Raw genomic sequence first — 17,791 nt, forward strand, 5'->3', positions numbered from 1 at the left:
TTTTAGCAGTCACTGATGATTTTTGCCTAGATCCATTTTTCATTAGGAGTTGTAAAATATGATTTTCAAATTTTAGCATTCTTTCTGAATTTATTAACTGAGATTATACTGTAAGAGAAAACTTTCCCTCGTGAACTATTTGATTACCCTGAAATACAATTCATACAGGGAAGGCAGGATAAATATTTGCTTCTTTTCGTTTCAATTCTCAGAGAGTAGTTGGTTTGAAATCCTAGCATCCTCCAATGGTGACCCATAATACTGGTTTTTGCTTTTCCTTTTAAAAATATCATTAGGAGCTAATAAACTTTTATATATTCTATATATTTTCATAAATCACCATCATTCTTTTTGATACTTCATTTATCCTAACTTTGGCTATTGAAAGTCCCTTCAAGTTTGCTCATCTGTCCTTTTTACACAATCCCATTAGTTTGTATAGCTCATTTGGGTTTTGCCATAATGTCCCAGGTCCATCTGGTTTATTTTCTGTGCCAAACCTGTGATTACCATTTCCCCCCAAGTAGCCTTGATTTCTTTTAGTGAGAAATGATATTTAAAGATCATAATCTGAGCACTAGGCATGTTCATTACTATTGGATTGTCATTATTTTTTAAAAATTTTAGTGAATATAGACAGAAAATGTGTTTTTGAAGGAAAAATTAGTTCATAATATTTCCAAATAAAATATGAGATTATAAGGTTTTTACTTAACTTTTTCAGTTTTCTACTTGAATCTCTTTTCTCCTATGCCTAAAATTTGAGTTCCTAATAACACTAACAAATAATTTACTTGATTTAATCCTTAATAAATCTTTGTTATGCAAGTCCAGTTTGAACTGCAGCTTTTATTAATACCACTTTTATTTTCTTATTAGATTAATATAGTTCTGAAATTGACACATTTACCTCCTCTGCCAAGTTATGTTCTTGATCTTTGTAAGTTTCCACTTGATTATACATCTCAGAGATTCTATATGATGCAAGGAATTGTGATTGCATTGACAACTGTAACCAAGTACACACAAGGTGCAAGATTCCTTTGTTCAAATGAAGCATGCCCTCTTTCAGAAGGTAAATATTAAAATGAAAAAATCAAAACATTAAGCAATGTATTGTTCAATCTTAAATCATATTTACAATTAGTTATGAAATGTTCATTGAATGGAAAGAATGAAGTAACATTTGATATATCCCAATGCTTCTAAGTTTTCTTTGCATCATCTTGAAATGAATTCTTTTCTCCCCCCACTTAATAAGTGTTCCTACAATGCTGAACTTCCCTATTCTTCTCACACATTGTTTCATGAGTGAGTTTTGGCTCATGCATTTCCCTCTTCATGCAAGGTCCTCCCCCAGCCTTTTGGTTTAACTTCAGTTCTGTCATTTTACCGGAAATCTCCTCCATTTATCCCCGTCTTTCATTGGGGTAGATGTCTCTCTACTCTTTTCTCACAACTCTATAAATGAATACCTCTGTCGTTGTACTTGCCACATATTGAAATTATCTGTTTAAGCATCCATGTCACTAGTGCCTTAGCCCAGTTCCTAGCAAGAAATAAGCATGCAGTGAATGTTAATTGAACTGCTCTGAACCTACATACGAAACTGAGTTAATTATACTTTGAAATAAACTAATTTTAAAGGATTGAAAATGAATGGCTAAATCTGGAGGTAAATTTGGCTTACCTCTGTTTTCTTTCAGGATTTCAGTATATAAGAGTGCATGTGCCTGGTGCTACAGAATCTGCAACAGTAAGAAATGACTTCTTATGTAATCTCTGTGCTTCTTCACTTCAAGAAGATAGAAAATTTAGAGTACTTGGTGGTAAAAATAAATTTTACAATTTTTAAAATAGTGTCTGATACTTTAATGTGGAAATTACATTGAATATACATCCTAATAACTAATTCTTTTTGCTTTTTCCCTTAAGATAAACAGATAGTTGAAGTAGTTACCTCAAAGGCACTTCGTGCTTTTCAAGGATATTCTAACAGCCAGACATTTAGGTTTCAATCTTTCACAATTTTCCTAAGAGGTAAGTTGTATTTGAACTCAAAATAAATTGTTATAAAATAGGCAATTGACTTGTTTATATTTTTATATTATAGAATAATAGCTCTATAAACTGGTGTCTAATAATCGTAAGTCTTCTTATTCTTGAGCATTTTTTAAAAGAGTCGTATTTAGTTAATCTTTTATCCATCCAATCATTTATATAACATTCACTTAAAAAAGATAACAGTACCTGCTATGTCCTAAGCACTGTGCCAGGTCCTGGGGTCACAGTCACTTAAATGATCGCTGATTATTCCGTGTTGTATAAATATTGGGGTTATTGTGTTAGAATCTAAATGTCACAAGGATAAGGACTTTGTTTTTCTACTGCATATCGTAAAAACTCATTAAATATTTTTTAAGCAAATGAATGAACATTGACATATGGTTAACTGCTGAGCTCTGCTTGGGTAAGGATTTGTGAGTAGACTGGGTCTGCCATGAAAGATGAGATCATTATCAGTATCATTCACTGAGGGAAGAGGTGTCTTCCCTTCATTGAGAAACTGGAGCTATGAAAATGAGAATGTGCCTCAGTCTCTTTCTTTTAGCTAAAACTGGAGTTTTTAAATTGTTCAGAAGGAGATATCTTAGGTATCAACCCTATAGAAAACCCAGGAGTTGTAAAAGTAGATACTCACACAAGAACTCTTTTCCCCATGGTCTGAGATAGTTGAGGCAGGCATATAAACCCAGATGATAATTAGTAATTTTATATAGTAATTACTGTGTGCCAGGTACTTTCAGATATATTAACTCATTTAGTCACAGAAGATGTATAAAGTATGTTTTATTCTTATCTCTGTTTTATAATGAGTAAACCAAGGCACAGAGAGGTTAAATAACTTGCCTAACATCACACAGCTGGTAAGTGGCAAAGCCAGGATTCAGACCCAGGCAATCCAGCCGCAAAGTCTGTGCTTTTGTCACTCTACTATATACTAAATGCAAACCAAATTTTGCTATATAAAAATTTTAGTGACTCTACAACTCTTATATTAATGGCAAATACCTTCTTCAAATAAACTCTTACATATAACCCAAATAAATAAAATATAATAATTAATTGAATTAAAGCAGGCCTTTTTGAGTAGACATGTGAAGAGATACCCAGACTTCTTAGCTTTCCTCTTTTTTAAATTTTTAAATTTTTTTATTTTTTAATTTTTTTCCAGCTTTCCTCTTGACCTTTACTTCACTTCAGAACAAATCCACTGAACTCTAAAATTCAGTGGAATAGTTTGAAAACTATTCATTTAGAGAGATGATAATCTCTGTTTTTATTTTTCTCTTATAATTCTCTTTAGTTGTGTTTTGTTTTTGTTTCTTTTTGTTTTTATTTTTATTTTTACTTTCTTAACTGTTAAGACTGATTCTTCCCTTTCAGGACAACAGGGTGCAACAGTGTGCTCTTGATCCAAACAGAGAGTGAGAAATTGAGATTGAGATGGATAGAGAGAGAGAGAATGAATGAATGAGAATAGAGGGCATTCTTTGATCTTCACAGGGAAAAATTAATCCTTGCTCATCCTTTAACCTTAAAAACTATCCTTTCCAAGCTTTACAACCACCCAACTTCTAACTGTGGATAGAGGATCAAAATTTTTAGTGTATGTTTTTTACAGTAAACTTTGAACTCATGCAAAAGGTTTGCCTAATCCATAGATATGAGAGAGTGACAAAGTCTAGTGCAAAAGGGTAGACTTTGGAATTAGCCAGAACTACTTACTAGTTATTTAGCTTTGTACAACTCAATATCTCATTGCCTCAGTTCCTTCATAGGTAAAGTGGAGATAGAAATATCTATATTACAGTTTATATTTGGAAATAATGTGTGTAAAAGCACCTTGTCTGCATTGTAGACAGTGAACAGTACCTTTTACAATTATTTTCTTCCCAAATGAAATGATTACCTACAATGTCATTTCTGTTAGCATTCTTTATTATTTAATGCAACGACATTTCATCTTATATGGAATGATGATTTTTTTTTCCATTTGACTATACTATAGCAGAGTATATAGTTGCTGTATCACATGCTTCTTGAAATTAATTCATCATTGCATATAAGTATCAAAATGTATCAGCAATTAAATTGTCTCAATTTACATTACTATTGCCACTCCATATGGATATTATAATAAACAAAATTAATTACTTTACTACTAACTCAATTACTGAATTGTTTCTGGTTCTGGATCTTTGAACCATATGATCATGTACAAGTTTCATTTAATGAATGGGTATTTTCTTTTGTATTTAATACTTTTAGATGAATTGGTGAATAAAATGAATGTAGGAAATGAGTATAAAATTATTGGAATTCCAACCTGTGTAAAAACTTCACAAACTGCTATCTGTATAGAGGCAAACAGCATTACCTTTTGCAGTCCAAAAGGTAAGGAAAATGTTGGTATCATAAGTTAACAAATATTTTAAATACATTTATTTAGCAAATAATTACTGGCTGCTTGTGTGGTGGGCACTATTCTAAACATAAGGATACAGCTGTAAACTGCACAGTCAAGGTTTCTGCTCTCATGGAACTTAAATTTTTGGTGTACAGTAGTAAAGTCGTGAACTAATCAATAAGAGTAATCAAACTAATCAACTAGGATAATTTAAGAAAATGAAAAGTGCTATGAAGGAAATAAAACAGGATAGTGTTGTAGAAACTTGCTGGCAGGTATCACCCCCTTCTTTGAGCTAAACCTTACTTTAATTCTTTGTAATTGAAAATGAGACAAATATTTCAGGATGCCAAGAGTTCAAAATTAGTCAAAAGGTTTTCTACACTACCCTTTATAGACTAGCTAAGGTAATACTAAGGAAATGGGGTCTGAGAGAGAAACCAATAAAATAACATCCTTTTCGCCACCTGAGTTCTGCAGCAACTGAGAAATAAATGAAAGAGTAAGGCAGATGGAGACCAAAATATTGCACTTATTATTGATAATTTCCTTTAACCACTTCAAACATCACCAAGCATCAAATAAACAAAAGTGGAGAGCAGACCTACCCTTTTAACTTGACTCACAAATATGTAAGTTTAGCAAAGACTGGTTAAATCTTGAATCTCTGAGTCTATAGATAACCATCTACAGTAACAGAGGCCCAAATTGAATTTAAATGAAAGTAGATCCTAGATACTTCTGCTTATTTTGAAGAGAAAAGCTTCTTAAAATAACAAAAATTTTGAAGGAATTAAACATTGACGGGCAATAAACATTTTGGTGGACTTTTTAAAGTTTTCTGTTGTGAAGTGTTTCAAGATAAATTGATTTGTAAGTGTAGTGTACTATCTTATGCTAAACGCCAGGATTAGGCAGATTTCACCACCCAGGTTGGCAGGAGCTGGACTAAAGTAGGAAAGCAAATTACTGTCTGACCGCAGACCCACTACCAAGAGGAGGGAAAGAATTGGGTTATACACATGCAATTGCTCCTTCCAAGTGGATCAATTGATAAATCACTTATCCCTTTCAGGAGTTAGAGGAGTGAGGGAGTGTAGACAATCTAGAATGTCACTGTGCAGTAGGGTATAGTACTTTCAAACTAGTAGGATTTAAAATCTTTCCTATTAGCAGCAGTATTCAAATATGTCCTGTTCTGCTTTCCAGCCCCCACTGAAGGCGATATTTTTTCAAACATAGAAATATAAGAGCAAACACAGCAATATAGGTGCCATCATCCAGCGTTGCTCACATAGGCCCTAAAAGGAGAAGAATCAGGGATTTGCCTGCCACCTACAGCCATGTATTTGGACATATTGGGTGGTCACCTGGGATAGAAATGATAGGCCAGAGTAATGTCCAATCGTAACAATATCTTTATAAGAATATGATTGTGGCATCATTAAATGTACTGTAATTTGATAATATTTGGAATAGAGCATCTATAATGTTATTCCTTATTGTTTTAACCCTTTCTAATATTTGTGTTAATGTTTGCCTTCAGTTTCTTCAGGAATAAGTGACAACTTCAGGTGTCTCCTCTCCTTGACTTCTAGCTCTTGCTGGAAATTTACAGCAATACTTGCCAACATCTTTGCATCACACATTGTTCCTCCTGGGACTTACAATTTGCTCAAGCTCTGTTTATTGATGAGTCTTGTACAGACAAGTGACCGGAAAAAGGAACTAGAAGATTGCCTAGATATTTTAATTATAACATGTGATACTCTACTTGTAGACAGGTAATATGATGTAAATTTTAAAAATTATACATTGGTCACAAGGTTTGTATAAATCCTTTCCATGAACATATTGTAAGATGAACATTCAAACTTTTTCTCAGCTGTATGAATATTTAAACTGCTTTTCAACAATGAAGTTCAAAACTTTAAAAACAAGAATTGAAACATGGTATATTTCCTTTAAACATTTTAAGAATCTGACCATTAAACATTTCAACCTATTTCCCTACCTTTGCAAATAAATGAGTCTTCTCCTAGCTCAGTTTTTTGCTCTTATACTTTTTCTTTTTTAAATAATCCCCCCCTCTAAGAGCCAGCAAGCTATTTTATTCTTCTTCAAGGTTCCATTTAAATGTTGATTCACCTGTACCCAAATAAGCCTCTATCAAAAGTACCAAAACTACCATTGATGTTTTGCTAAAACTAAATTGCGAGTGGCAACGTTAAGATTGTGCCGTTGCAGATTCACTGCTTTATTCTTCATGAAGCATTAGAGTATTTGTTTCCTCACAGCCTCACCAACATTGAGTTTTCTCCGACTTTTCAGTTTTGCCATCTGATGAATAGAAAATGGTATTTGATTTTTTTTATTAATAAAAAAAATTAACTAACACAACATTTAGAAATCATTCCAACTACATATGCAACCAGTAATTCTTAATATCATCACATAGATGTGTGATCATCATGTCTTAGTACATTTGCATCGATTTAGGAAAAGAAATAGCAAGACAACAGAAAAAGAAATAAAATGATAATATAGAGATAAAAATAAAAATAAAAAATACAAAAAATATATATATAAAAACAAAACAAACAAAAAAACTATAGCTCAGATGCAGCTTCATTCAGTGTTTTAACATAATTACATTACAATTAGGTAGTATTGTGCTGTCCATTTTTGAGTTTTTGTATCTAGTCCTATTGCACAGTCTGTATCCCTTCAGCTCCAATTATCCATTATCTTACCCTATTTCTAACTCCTGATGGTCTCTGTTACCAATGACATATTCCAAGTTTATTCTCGAATGTCCGTTCACATCAGTGGGACCATACAGTATTTGTCCTTTAGTTTTTGGCTAGACTCACTCAGCATAATGTTCTCTAGGTCCATCCATGTTATTACATGGTTCATAAGTTTATTCTGTCTTAAAGCTGCATTAGATTCCATCGTATGTATATACCACAGTTTGTTTAGCCACTCTTCTGTTGATGGACATTTTGGCTGTTTCCATCTCTTTGCAATTGTAAATAACGCTGCTATAAACATTGGTGTGCAAATGTCCGTTTGTGTCTTTGCCCTTAAGTCCTTTGAGTAGATACCCAGCAATGGTATTGCTGGGTCATATGGCAATTCTATATTCAGCTTTTTGAGGAACCGCCAAACTGCCTTCCACAGTGGTTGCACCATTTGACATTCCCACCAACAGTGGATAAGTGTGCCTCTTTCTCCGCATCCTCTCCAGCACTTGTCATTTTCTGTTTTGTTGATAATGGCCATTCTGGTGGGTGTGAGATGATATCTCATTGTGGTTTTGATTTGCATTTCTCTAATGGCCAGGGACATTGAACATCTCTTCATGTGCCTTTTGGACATTTGTATTTCCTCTTCTGGTAGGTGTCTGTTCAAGTCTTTTTCCCATTTTGTAATTGGGTTGGCTGTCTTTTTGTTGTTGAGTTGAACAATCTCTTTATAAATTCTGGATACTAGACCTTTATCTGATATGTCGTTTCCAAATATTGTCTCCCATTGTGAAGGCTGTCTTTCTACTTTCTTGATGAAGTTCTTTGATGCACAAAAGTGTTTAATTTTGAGGAGTTCCCATTTATTTATTTCCTTCTTCAGTGCTCTTGCTTTAGGTTTAAGGTCCATAAAACCGCCTCCAATTATAAGATTCATAAGATATCTCTCTACATTTTCCTCTAACTGTGTTATGGTCTTAGACCTAATGTTTAGATCTTTGGTCCATTCTGAGTTAACTTTTGTATGGGGTGTGAGATACGGGTCCTCTTTCATTCTTTTGCATATGGATATTCAGTTCTCTAGGCACCGTTTATTGAAGAGACTGTTCTGTCCCAGGTGAGTTGGCTTGACTGCCTTATCAAAGATCAAATGTCCATAGATGAGAGGGTCTATATCTGAGCACTCTATTCGATTCCATTGGTCGATATATCTATCTTTATGCCAATACCATGCTGTTTTGACCACTGTGGCTTCATAATATGCCTTAAAGTCCGGCAGCGTGAGACCTCCAGCTTCGTTTTTTTTCCTCAAGATACTTTTAGCAATTTGGGGCACCCTGCCCTTCCAGATAAATTTGCTGATTGGTTTTTCTATTTCTGAAAAATAAGTTGTTGGGATTTTGATTGGTATTGCATTGAATCTGTAAATCAATTTAGGTAGGATTGACATCTTAACTATATTTAGTCTTCCAATCCATGAACATGGTATGCCCTTCCATCTATTTATGTCTTCTGTGATTTCTTTTAACAGTTTTTTGTAGTTTTCTTTATATAGTTTTTTTGTCTCTTTAGTTAAATTTATTCCTAGGTATTTTATTCTTTTAGTTGCAATTGTAAATGGGATTCGTTTCTTAATTTCCCCCTCAGCTTGTTCATTACTAGTGTATAGAAATGCTACAGATTTTTGAATGTTGATCTTGTAACCTGATACTTTGCTGTACTCATTTATTAGCTCTAGTAGTTTTGTTGTGGATTTTTCTGGGTTTTCGACGTATAGTATCATATCGTCTGCAAACAGTGATAGTTTTACTTCTTCCTTTCCAATTTTGATGCTTTGTATTTCTTTTTCTTGTCTAATTGCTTTGGCTAGAACCTCCAACACAATGTTGAATAATAGTGGTGATAGTGGACATCCTTGTCTTGTTCCTGATCTTAGGGGGAAAGTTTTCAGTTTTTTCCCATTGAGGATGATGTTAGCTGTGGGTTTTTCATATATTCCCTCTATCATTTTAAGGAAGTTCCCTTGTATTCCTATCTTTTGAAGTGTTTTCAACAGGAAAGGATGTTGAATCTTGTCAGATGCCTTCTCTGCATCAATTGAGATGATCATGTGATTTTGATTTCTGCTTTGATTTGTTGATATGGTATATTACATTAATTGATTTTCTTATGTTGAACCATCCTTGTATACCTGGGATGAATCCTACTTGGTCATTTGATTTTAATTTGTGTGTCTTTAACTGGGAATAAGATTTAGCATTTTTAGACCTTGTAAAATGTTTTGTTCTTTTTCTATGAACTACTTATTCTTTTTTCTTTCTTTTAATATTTTTAATTTTAAAATCATTTCAATTGACAGAAATGTTGCAAGAAGAGTACAAAGAACTCCTGTTCTATTTCCCATTCAAGTTCACCAATTGTTAACATGTTTCCATTAGCCTTATCATTTTCTCTTATTTTCCATATATAAGGGTTTTCTCTTATTTTCCATATATAAAATCTACACACACACACACATATAATATACACACATAGAGAGAGACAAATAATATCCAAATTTATATATAGAGAAATACATGTGATAATACGTAGAGACATTTATAATACACTCACAAATGTGTTTGAGGACACATGTATCATACACCCACATTTATACATACATAGAGACATGATTAATATACATACATGTGTAGATATGATAGACACTTTCTCACACATACATATTCACACCCACATTTTTTTTTCTGAACCACTTGAGGGTATGTTGCAGATAGTATGTACCTTTATTAACAATGAGGAATTTCTCTTTAAATAACCACAGTGTAGTTAGCAACTTCAGAAAATTTGACTTCAACATCATAATGTTATCTAATCTACAGTCCATGTTTCAACTTTTTCAACTGTATCAGTAACATCCTATAAAGGATGATGTTTTTTCCAGCCAGTATGCAATTGAGGATCACACGTTGCATTCCACAGCTGATCTCCTTAGTTCCCTTGTTACTACCAGACAAAGGTGGTAGATTCTTTGCCTGATGCATTTAACAACCAATTCTTGAGACACCAGGGTTTCAAAGAGAGGAAAAGTTTATTGCTAGGCACGAAGTAGGAGAACAGATGGCCTGTTGGCCCAAAAATCTGTCTCCCCAAACTGCAGCAGTTCTGATAGTTTTATAGTATCAAAGGATGGGCAGAATTTAGAATAATGAGCATAATGGCCCCAGATGATGTAATTAGAGGGGATCTAATTATTGAGCATGAGCAAATTGATTCCATGCTTAGTCCCAGGATGTAAAAAATGGAGGCTTAATATGATGATGGGTGTGATTTTTAGTATTTTAATGAGATATAGGTAATTTATAGGTTATAGTCTAACTACTGCACATGTCAGACAGGCCCATTTTGGTTAAATTCAGCTTGAGTTATCAAGATAACTTTGGAATTGGGGTGGGTTAGTTCTGGGCTGACCCAAGGCCCTTCATTAATAAACATTAGGGGTTGTCTTAAGTGATTTCAATACTTCAAAGTTGAAAAACCAGATAAAATAGGTACAAGTGAGAGTCAGTCACAAGTCTTTTACAATCACAGGAGCATAAGTCAGAGGCTATACAAAAATTATCAGAGATCAAAACAGTTGGATCACAGGTCAGAAATTTCAGATATTTCCCTCTGTCTACTCCAGTATACAAGAAAGCAAAAAAATATTTATGCAATGGTTCAGCAACCATAATCATCTTTAAATCCTAACTTCTCAGTTATAGCTCCTCCCTTTAGTTTGATAATTCTCTCAGTCTTGAAGGATATCTGGGTGATAAACCTTCTAACTTCTTCATGCTGAAAAAGGAGTATCGACATTATGGGGCAAAGTGATGAAACTGGTTGTTGTTCTTGGAGAGACCAGTACTTCCGGGTTTCAGAGCTTATCTTGCATTGGAAAAATATGGAGGCTGTAAGTCTCTGAAAAACAAACTTAATAGTAAATCTTTTGTGTAGAGCCCAGGGTTTCCTTTAGGGTTTTCAGGAACACTATAGATTTGGGCTTGCCATACTGTGGAAGTTTGCAGTATCTGGCTGAAACTTGCATAAGATGCAAGTTTCCAGAATGACTTTCGACTTGATTTGAAATCTCTTAGCCCTTGATACTCTATTTATTTACCCCCTTTTGGTCAACCAATCCCACAATGCCAGGGCCAAGCTTATCCTTGACAGTCATGTCCCACTTTTGCCAGGGAGACTTATACCCCTGGAAGTCATGTCCCACACAGTGGAGGAGGTCCGAGTTTGGCTTAGAGAGAGGGACCACATCTAAGCAACAAAAGAGGTTCTCTGGGGATGTCCCTTAGGCATTAATTATAAGTAGACTCAGCTTTTCCATTACAAAAATAATTTCAAAAAGGCAAGCCTCAAGAGTGAGGCTTATTAAATTAGGTGCACTTATTGCCTAAGAGAATATCGGAAATTCCCAAGGTCAGGAAGCTTAATAGTTACATTTTTTCTTTGGTCCCTCAAGAGATTTTTGCAAATACTTTTTCATGGTTTTCACCCAAAATACTTTGAAATGCACTAAGTCAAACAGTAACTTGTACAGAATATCAATATTTTATTCCTTATTCTAGTGAGCCACTTATTCTTGACTGTTGTCCATTTTTCTATTAAATTGCTTATTATTTCTTACCAATTTATGATACTTCTTGCAAATTATGGTATTTGTCTTTTGAGTTTTCTAATGGTATTTAGGTTGTATGAGAAATTTCCTTTTTTAGGTAAAATTTATATATAGTGAGATAACCAGATTTTAATTTGATGAGTTTTGAGATATACAATTCTGAGTTTTGACAAACGCTTACCCTTCTGTAACAACCACCACAATAAGATGTAAAATATTCCCATCACCCCACAAAGTTCTGTCATCTCCTCTTCCAATAAGTGCCCATCTCCACGGATGATTTCTATTACCATAGATTAATTTTCCTGTTCTCCAGCTTCATATAAAGGAAATCATACAGCACATCCTCTTTTGGATATAGCCTTTTTGCTAGCATAGTGTTTCTGAGGTTCATCCAGTTGTGTTTATCAGTAGTTCATTATTTTTTTTAGTTGCTGTAGAATTACTTCATATGAAAATGTCACTGTTCTATTTACTTTTTTCCTAGTGATAGATATTTGGATTTTCCATGTTTTGTCTATTATGAATAAAGATGCTATAAACATTCTTGTAAAAGTCTTTCTATGGACATGTTTTCATTATCTTGAATAAATACTAGGAAAGGAATTGTTCAGTCATAAGATAGCTGTATATTTAACATTACACGAAACTGCCATTTTCCAAAGTGGTTTTAACATTTTACATTCTCATAGAGATCCTGTGTTCCATCCTCACCAATGTTTGGTGTTGTCTATCTTTTTCATTTGTTACATATATGCATTGTGAAATTTTTCTCTCAATGTATAGCTTGTTTTTGTTTTTTTCAATTTTCTTAAAGGTGTTTTTAATCAAAACCTTTCGATGAGGTCAAATTTATTATTTTCTTTTATGTTTAGTGTTTTCTAGATTCTGTTGAAGAAATCTTTGCCAATCCCAAGATCATGAAGATAGTCATCTTTTTCTTCTAAAAGCATTATACTTTTAGCTTTTATGTACATCTGTTAGCCATCCCAAGTTAATTTTTATATGTGGTATGAGTTAGGAGTCAAGGTTCCTTTTTTTTCCTATACATTTATCCAATTTTCCACACCATTTATTAAAGACTTTCTTTTCCCCATTGAATTGCTTTGATACTATTGTTGAAAACCAGTTCACCCAGGTATGTGTATGTCTGTTGGAATTCTGTTTTCTGTCACTTTGAGTATGTATCTGCCTATGCTTAATGCCAGTACTACACTGTCTTGATTACCGTAGCTCTGTTACGTTTTGAAATCAGGTGGTACAATTTTATTCTTCATTTTCAAGGTTTTACTATTTTAGATCCTCAGTGTTTTATTATAGAATTTAGAATCAGAAGGTTAATTCCATCCCTCTCCCCCCCCCACACACACAAAAAAAACCTTTAAGGATTTACTCTATAGATCAATTTGGGGGTGAATTTACAACCTACCAATATGGAGTCTTTCAGTCTATGAACATGAGATACCTCTCTATTTATTTAGGTCTTCTTTAATTTCTTTCAGTAGTATTCTGTAAAGGTCATGCACGTATTTTGTTAAATTGATTCTTAAGTATTTTATATTTTTGAAACTATTAGAAAGATGGTGTTTTATTGATTTCATTTTTCAACTGTTTTCTGTTAATATATAGAAACACACTTGATTTTTGTATTTTGGCCTAGTATTTTCTAATCTTGTGTCAGTATTTAAAAAAAAATTCCTTAGATAATTCCCATGTGTAGCCAAGTTTGAGACCCTTGTTCTGTATCACTAGGTTCTCAGCTCTGGCTGCACATGAAAATCACCTGGGAGAGTTTTTTAAAATATATTATAATGTGTGCCATACCCAGAGATTCTAATTTAAGTGGTTTGGAATTGAACTTGGCATTTGAATTTTTTAAATATTTCCCAGGTGATTTTAATGTGGGCTAGGATTGAGAACCACTGCTTTATAGGCTTACAAAAGTTATCTTTCTGGATCTCACTTTCCCATTTTATATATCTTCAAGGTAAAGTCCAAATTCCTTGGCTTGGCACCCATACTAGACATATTTTATAGCATCTACCTATCCACATCTGTGCTAATTAGGTTCAGTTTTCGACTTGGCTAGGAGGTGGTGCCTAGTTCTGTTGCTGTGGACTTGAACCATAGTATGTGAAACTCATGTATGACTGATTACATCTGCAGTCGCGAGTGCCTTTCTGCATTGAGGGATGTTCAATTTAATTAGCTGGAGGCTTAAAAGCTAGATGTCAGTAGAGAGCTGATTCGCAGCTCAGCCCAGACATTTGGAGATGCAGAAAGAAATCGCCCCAGGGGAAGCTGTTGGAACCCAGAAACCAGGAGAGAAGGCCAGCAGACATTGCCCTGTGCCTTTTTGTGTAAGCAAGAACCTCAAATGAAATTAGCTGCCTTTCATCTGAAAAACTATACGTTTTTAACTAAATAAATTCCCTTTTATTAAAAGCCAATCCATCTCTGGTTTGTTGCATTCTGTCAGTTTTGGCACACTGAAAGAACATCTAAGGAATACTACTTCACACTCTTGCACAGCATAGCTTTCAGCACATAATTGGATTAGCAAGCTATGATTTCTATGGCAAGGATTTGAAAGCTAAGTTAATCAACTCCTTTCTCAGAATTTAAATTTAAGAGATGAGAAACCAAAAAGGATATATCAAGAGTTACCTAACAAATGAGCATAGCCCAAATACTCCTAAAAAGTGAGAGAAAGATCAATTATACAAAGAATTATACAAAGAAGGTAGGATTTAACAAACAAGTATGATTGCTGAATAATTATATTGATATTTCTTTTAGTCTCCAGTCTCTTAGACCAGCTAGGAGTAAAAACTAATATTGTGGAATTGTAACCCATACCATACTCTGAAATCTGTTCTACAGCTAATCGTTGTGCTGTGCTTTGAAATTTATTCCTTTTTTTGTATATATGTTATTTTTCACAAACAAAAAAAGTGGCGATTAAAAATATATATATATACATATTCCTTCTAGCTTCCGATGTTCTGGAGCAGCTAGAAGAAAAATCTGAGAGGATGGTATGGTAACCCATGACAAACTCTGGCATCTATCCTGTAACTACTTTTTTTTTTTTTTTTTTTTTATTAATTAAAAAAAGAATTAACAAAACAATTAGAAATCATTCCAATCTACATGTACAATCAGTAATTCTTAATAACATCACATAGTTGCATATTCATCATTTCTTAGTACATTTGCATCGATTTAGAAAAAGAAATAAAAAGACAACAGAATAAGAATTAAAACAATAATAGAAAGAAAAAAAACAAAAAAAACAAAAACAAAAAACCTATACCTCACATGCAGCTTCATTCAGTGTTTTAACATAATTGCATTACAATTGGGTAGTATTGTGCTGTCCATTTCTGAGTTTTTATATCCAGTCCCGTTGTACAGTCTGTATCCCTTCATCTCCAATTATCCCTTCTCTCTTTTTTTTTTTTTTTTAATTAACGGAAAAAAAGAAATTAACCCAACATTTAGAGATCATACCATTCTACACATGCAATCATTAATTCTTAACATCATCACATAGATGCATGATCATTTCTTAGTACATTTGCATTGGTTTAGAAGAACTAGCAACATAACCGAAAAAGATATAGAATGTTAATATAGAGAAAAAAATAAAGGTAATAATAGTAAAATCAAAACAAAACAACACAAAACAAAACAAAAACCTATAGCTCAGATGCAGCTTCATTCAGTGTTTTAACATGATTACTTTACAATTAGGTATTATTGTGCTGTCCATTTTTGAGTTTTTGTATCTAGTCCTGTTGCACAGTCTGTATCCCTTCAGCTTCAATTACCCATTGTCTTACCCTGTTTCTAACTCCTGCTGAACTCTGTTACCAATGACATATTTCAAGTTTATTCTCGAATGTCCGTTCACATCAGTGGGACCATACAGTATTTGTCCTTTAGTTTTTGGCTGGATTCACTCAGCATAATATTCTCTAGGTCCATCCATGTTATTACATGGTTCATAAGTTTATCTTGTCTTAAAGCTGCATAATATTCCATCGTATGTATATACCACAGTTTGTTTAGCCACTCTTCTGTTGATGGAGATTTTGGCTGTTTCCATCTCTTTGCAATTGTAAATAATGCTGCTATAAACATTGGTGTGCAAATGTTCGTTTGTGTCTTTGCCCTTAAGTCCTTTGAGTAGATACCTAGCAATGGTATTGCTGGGTCGTATGGCAGTTCTATATTCAGCTTTTTGAGGAACCGCCAAACTGCCTTCCACAGTGGTTGCACCCTTTGACATTCCCACCAACAGTGGATAAGTGTGCCTCTTTCTCCGCATCCTCTCCAGCACTTGTCATTTTCTGTTTTGTTGATAATGGCCATTCTGGTGGGTGTGAGATGATATCTCATTGTGGTTTTGATTTGCATTTCTCTAATGGCCAGGGACATTGAGCATCTCTTCATGTGCCTCTTGGCCATCCGTATTTCCTCTTCTGAGAGGTGTCTGTTCAAGTCTTTTTCCCATTTTGTAATTGGGTTGGCTGTCTTTTTGTTGTTGAGATGAACAATCTCTTTATAAATTCTGGATACTAGACCTTTATCTGATATATCATTTCCAAATATTGTCTCCCATTGTGAAGGCTGTCTTTCTACTTTCTTGATGAAGTTCTTTGATGCACAAAAGTGTTTAATTTTGAGGAGTTCCCATTTATTTATTTCCTTCTTCAGTGCTCTTGCTTTAGGTTTAAGGTCCATAAAACCGCCTCCAGTTGTAAGATCCATAAGATATCTCCCAACATTTTCCTCTAACTGTTTTATGGTCTTAGACCTAATGTTTAGATCTTTGATCCATTTTGAGTTAACTTTTGTATAGGGTGTGAGAGATGGGTCTTCTTTCATTCTTTTGCATATGGATATCCAGTTCTCTAGGCACCATTTATTGAAGAGACTGCTCTGTCCCAGGTGAGTTGGCTTGACTGCCTTATCAAAGATCAAATGTCCATAGATGAGAGGGTCTATATCTGAGCACTCTATTCGATTCCATTGGTCGATATATCTATCTTTATGCCAATACCATGCTGTTTTGACCACTGTGGCTTCATAATATGCCTTAAAGTCAGGCAGCGCAAGACCTCCAGCTTCGTTTTTTTTCCTCAAGATGTTTTTAGCAATTCGGGGCACCCTGCCCTTCCAGATAAATTTGCTTATTGGTTTTTCTATTTCTGAAAAATAAGTTGTTGGGATTTTGATTGGTATTGCATTGAATCTGTAAATCAATTTAGGTAGGATTGACATCTTAACTATATTTAGTCTTCCAATCCATGAACACGGTATGCCCTTCCATCTATTTAGGTCTTCTGTGATTTCTTTTAGCAGTTTTTTGTAGTTTTCTTTATATAGGTTTTTTGTCTCTTTAGTTAAATTTATTCCTAGGTATTTTATTCTTTTAGTTGCAATTGTAAATGGGATTCGTTTCTTGATTTCCCCCTCAGCTTGTTCCTTACTAGTGTATAGAAATGCTACAGATTTTTGAATGTTGATCTTGTAACCTGCTACTTTGCTGTACTCATTTATTAGCTCTAGTAGTTTTGTTGTGGATTTTTCTGGGTTTTCGACGTATAGTATCATATCGTCTGCAAACAGTGATAGTTTTACTTCTTCCTTTCCAATTTTGATGCCTTGTATTTCTTTTTCTTGTCTAATTGCTCTGGCTAGAACCTCCAACACAATGTTGAATAATAGTGGTGATAGTGGACATCCTTGTCTTGTTCCTGATCTTAGGGGGAAAGTTTTCAATTTTTCCCCATTGAGGATGATATTAGCTGTGGGTTTTTCATATATTCCCTCTATCATTTTAAGGAAGTTCCCTTGTATTCCTATCTTTTGAAGTGTTTTCAACAGGAAAGGATGTTG

At 34.0% G+C, this 17,791-nt stretch overlaps 1 protein-coding gene across 6 annotated transcripts in view; it reads left to right on the forward strand.

Moving 5' to 3' along the window:
* MCMDC2 (minichromosome maintenance domain containing 2) overlaps positions 1–17,791 on the forward strand; it is a 79,044-nt gene that overhangs the window by 4,333 nt on the left and 56,920 nt on the right. For all 6 annotated transcript variants that reach the window (XR_013178234.1, XM_077166932.1, XM_077166930.1 and 3 more), the window contains exons 5-9: positions 880–1,075; positions 1,707–1,829; positions 1,936–2,040; positions 4,333–4,458; positions 6,018–6,255. Coding sequence is in view for 5 of the 6 variants with exons in the window: in XM_077166932.1 (XP_077023047.1) it covers positions 880–1,075; positions 1,707–1,829; positions 1,936–2,040; positions 4,333–4,458; positions 6,018–6,255 (788 nt within the window). In the remaining variant the exon portion in view is untranslated. The remainder of the gene's footprint in view (positions 1–879; positions 1,076–1,706; positions 1,830–1,935; positions 2,041–4,332; positions 4,459–6,017; positions 6,256–17,791) is intronic.

Source organism: Tamandua tetradactyla, chromosome 6, assembly GCF_023851605.1.
Source record: "Tamandua tetradactyla isolate mTamTet1 chromosome 6, mTamTet1.pri, whole genome shotgun sequence".
NCBI lineage: Eukaryota > Metazoa > Chordata > Mammalia > Pilosa > Myrmecophagidae > Tamandua > Tamandua tetradactyla.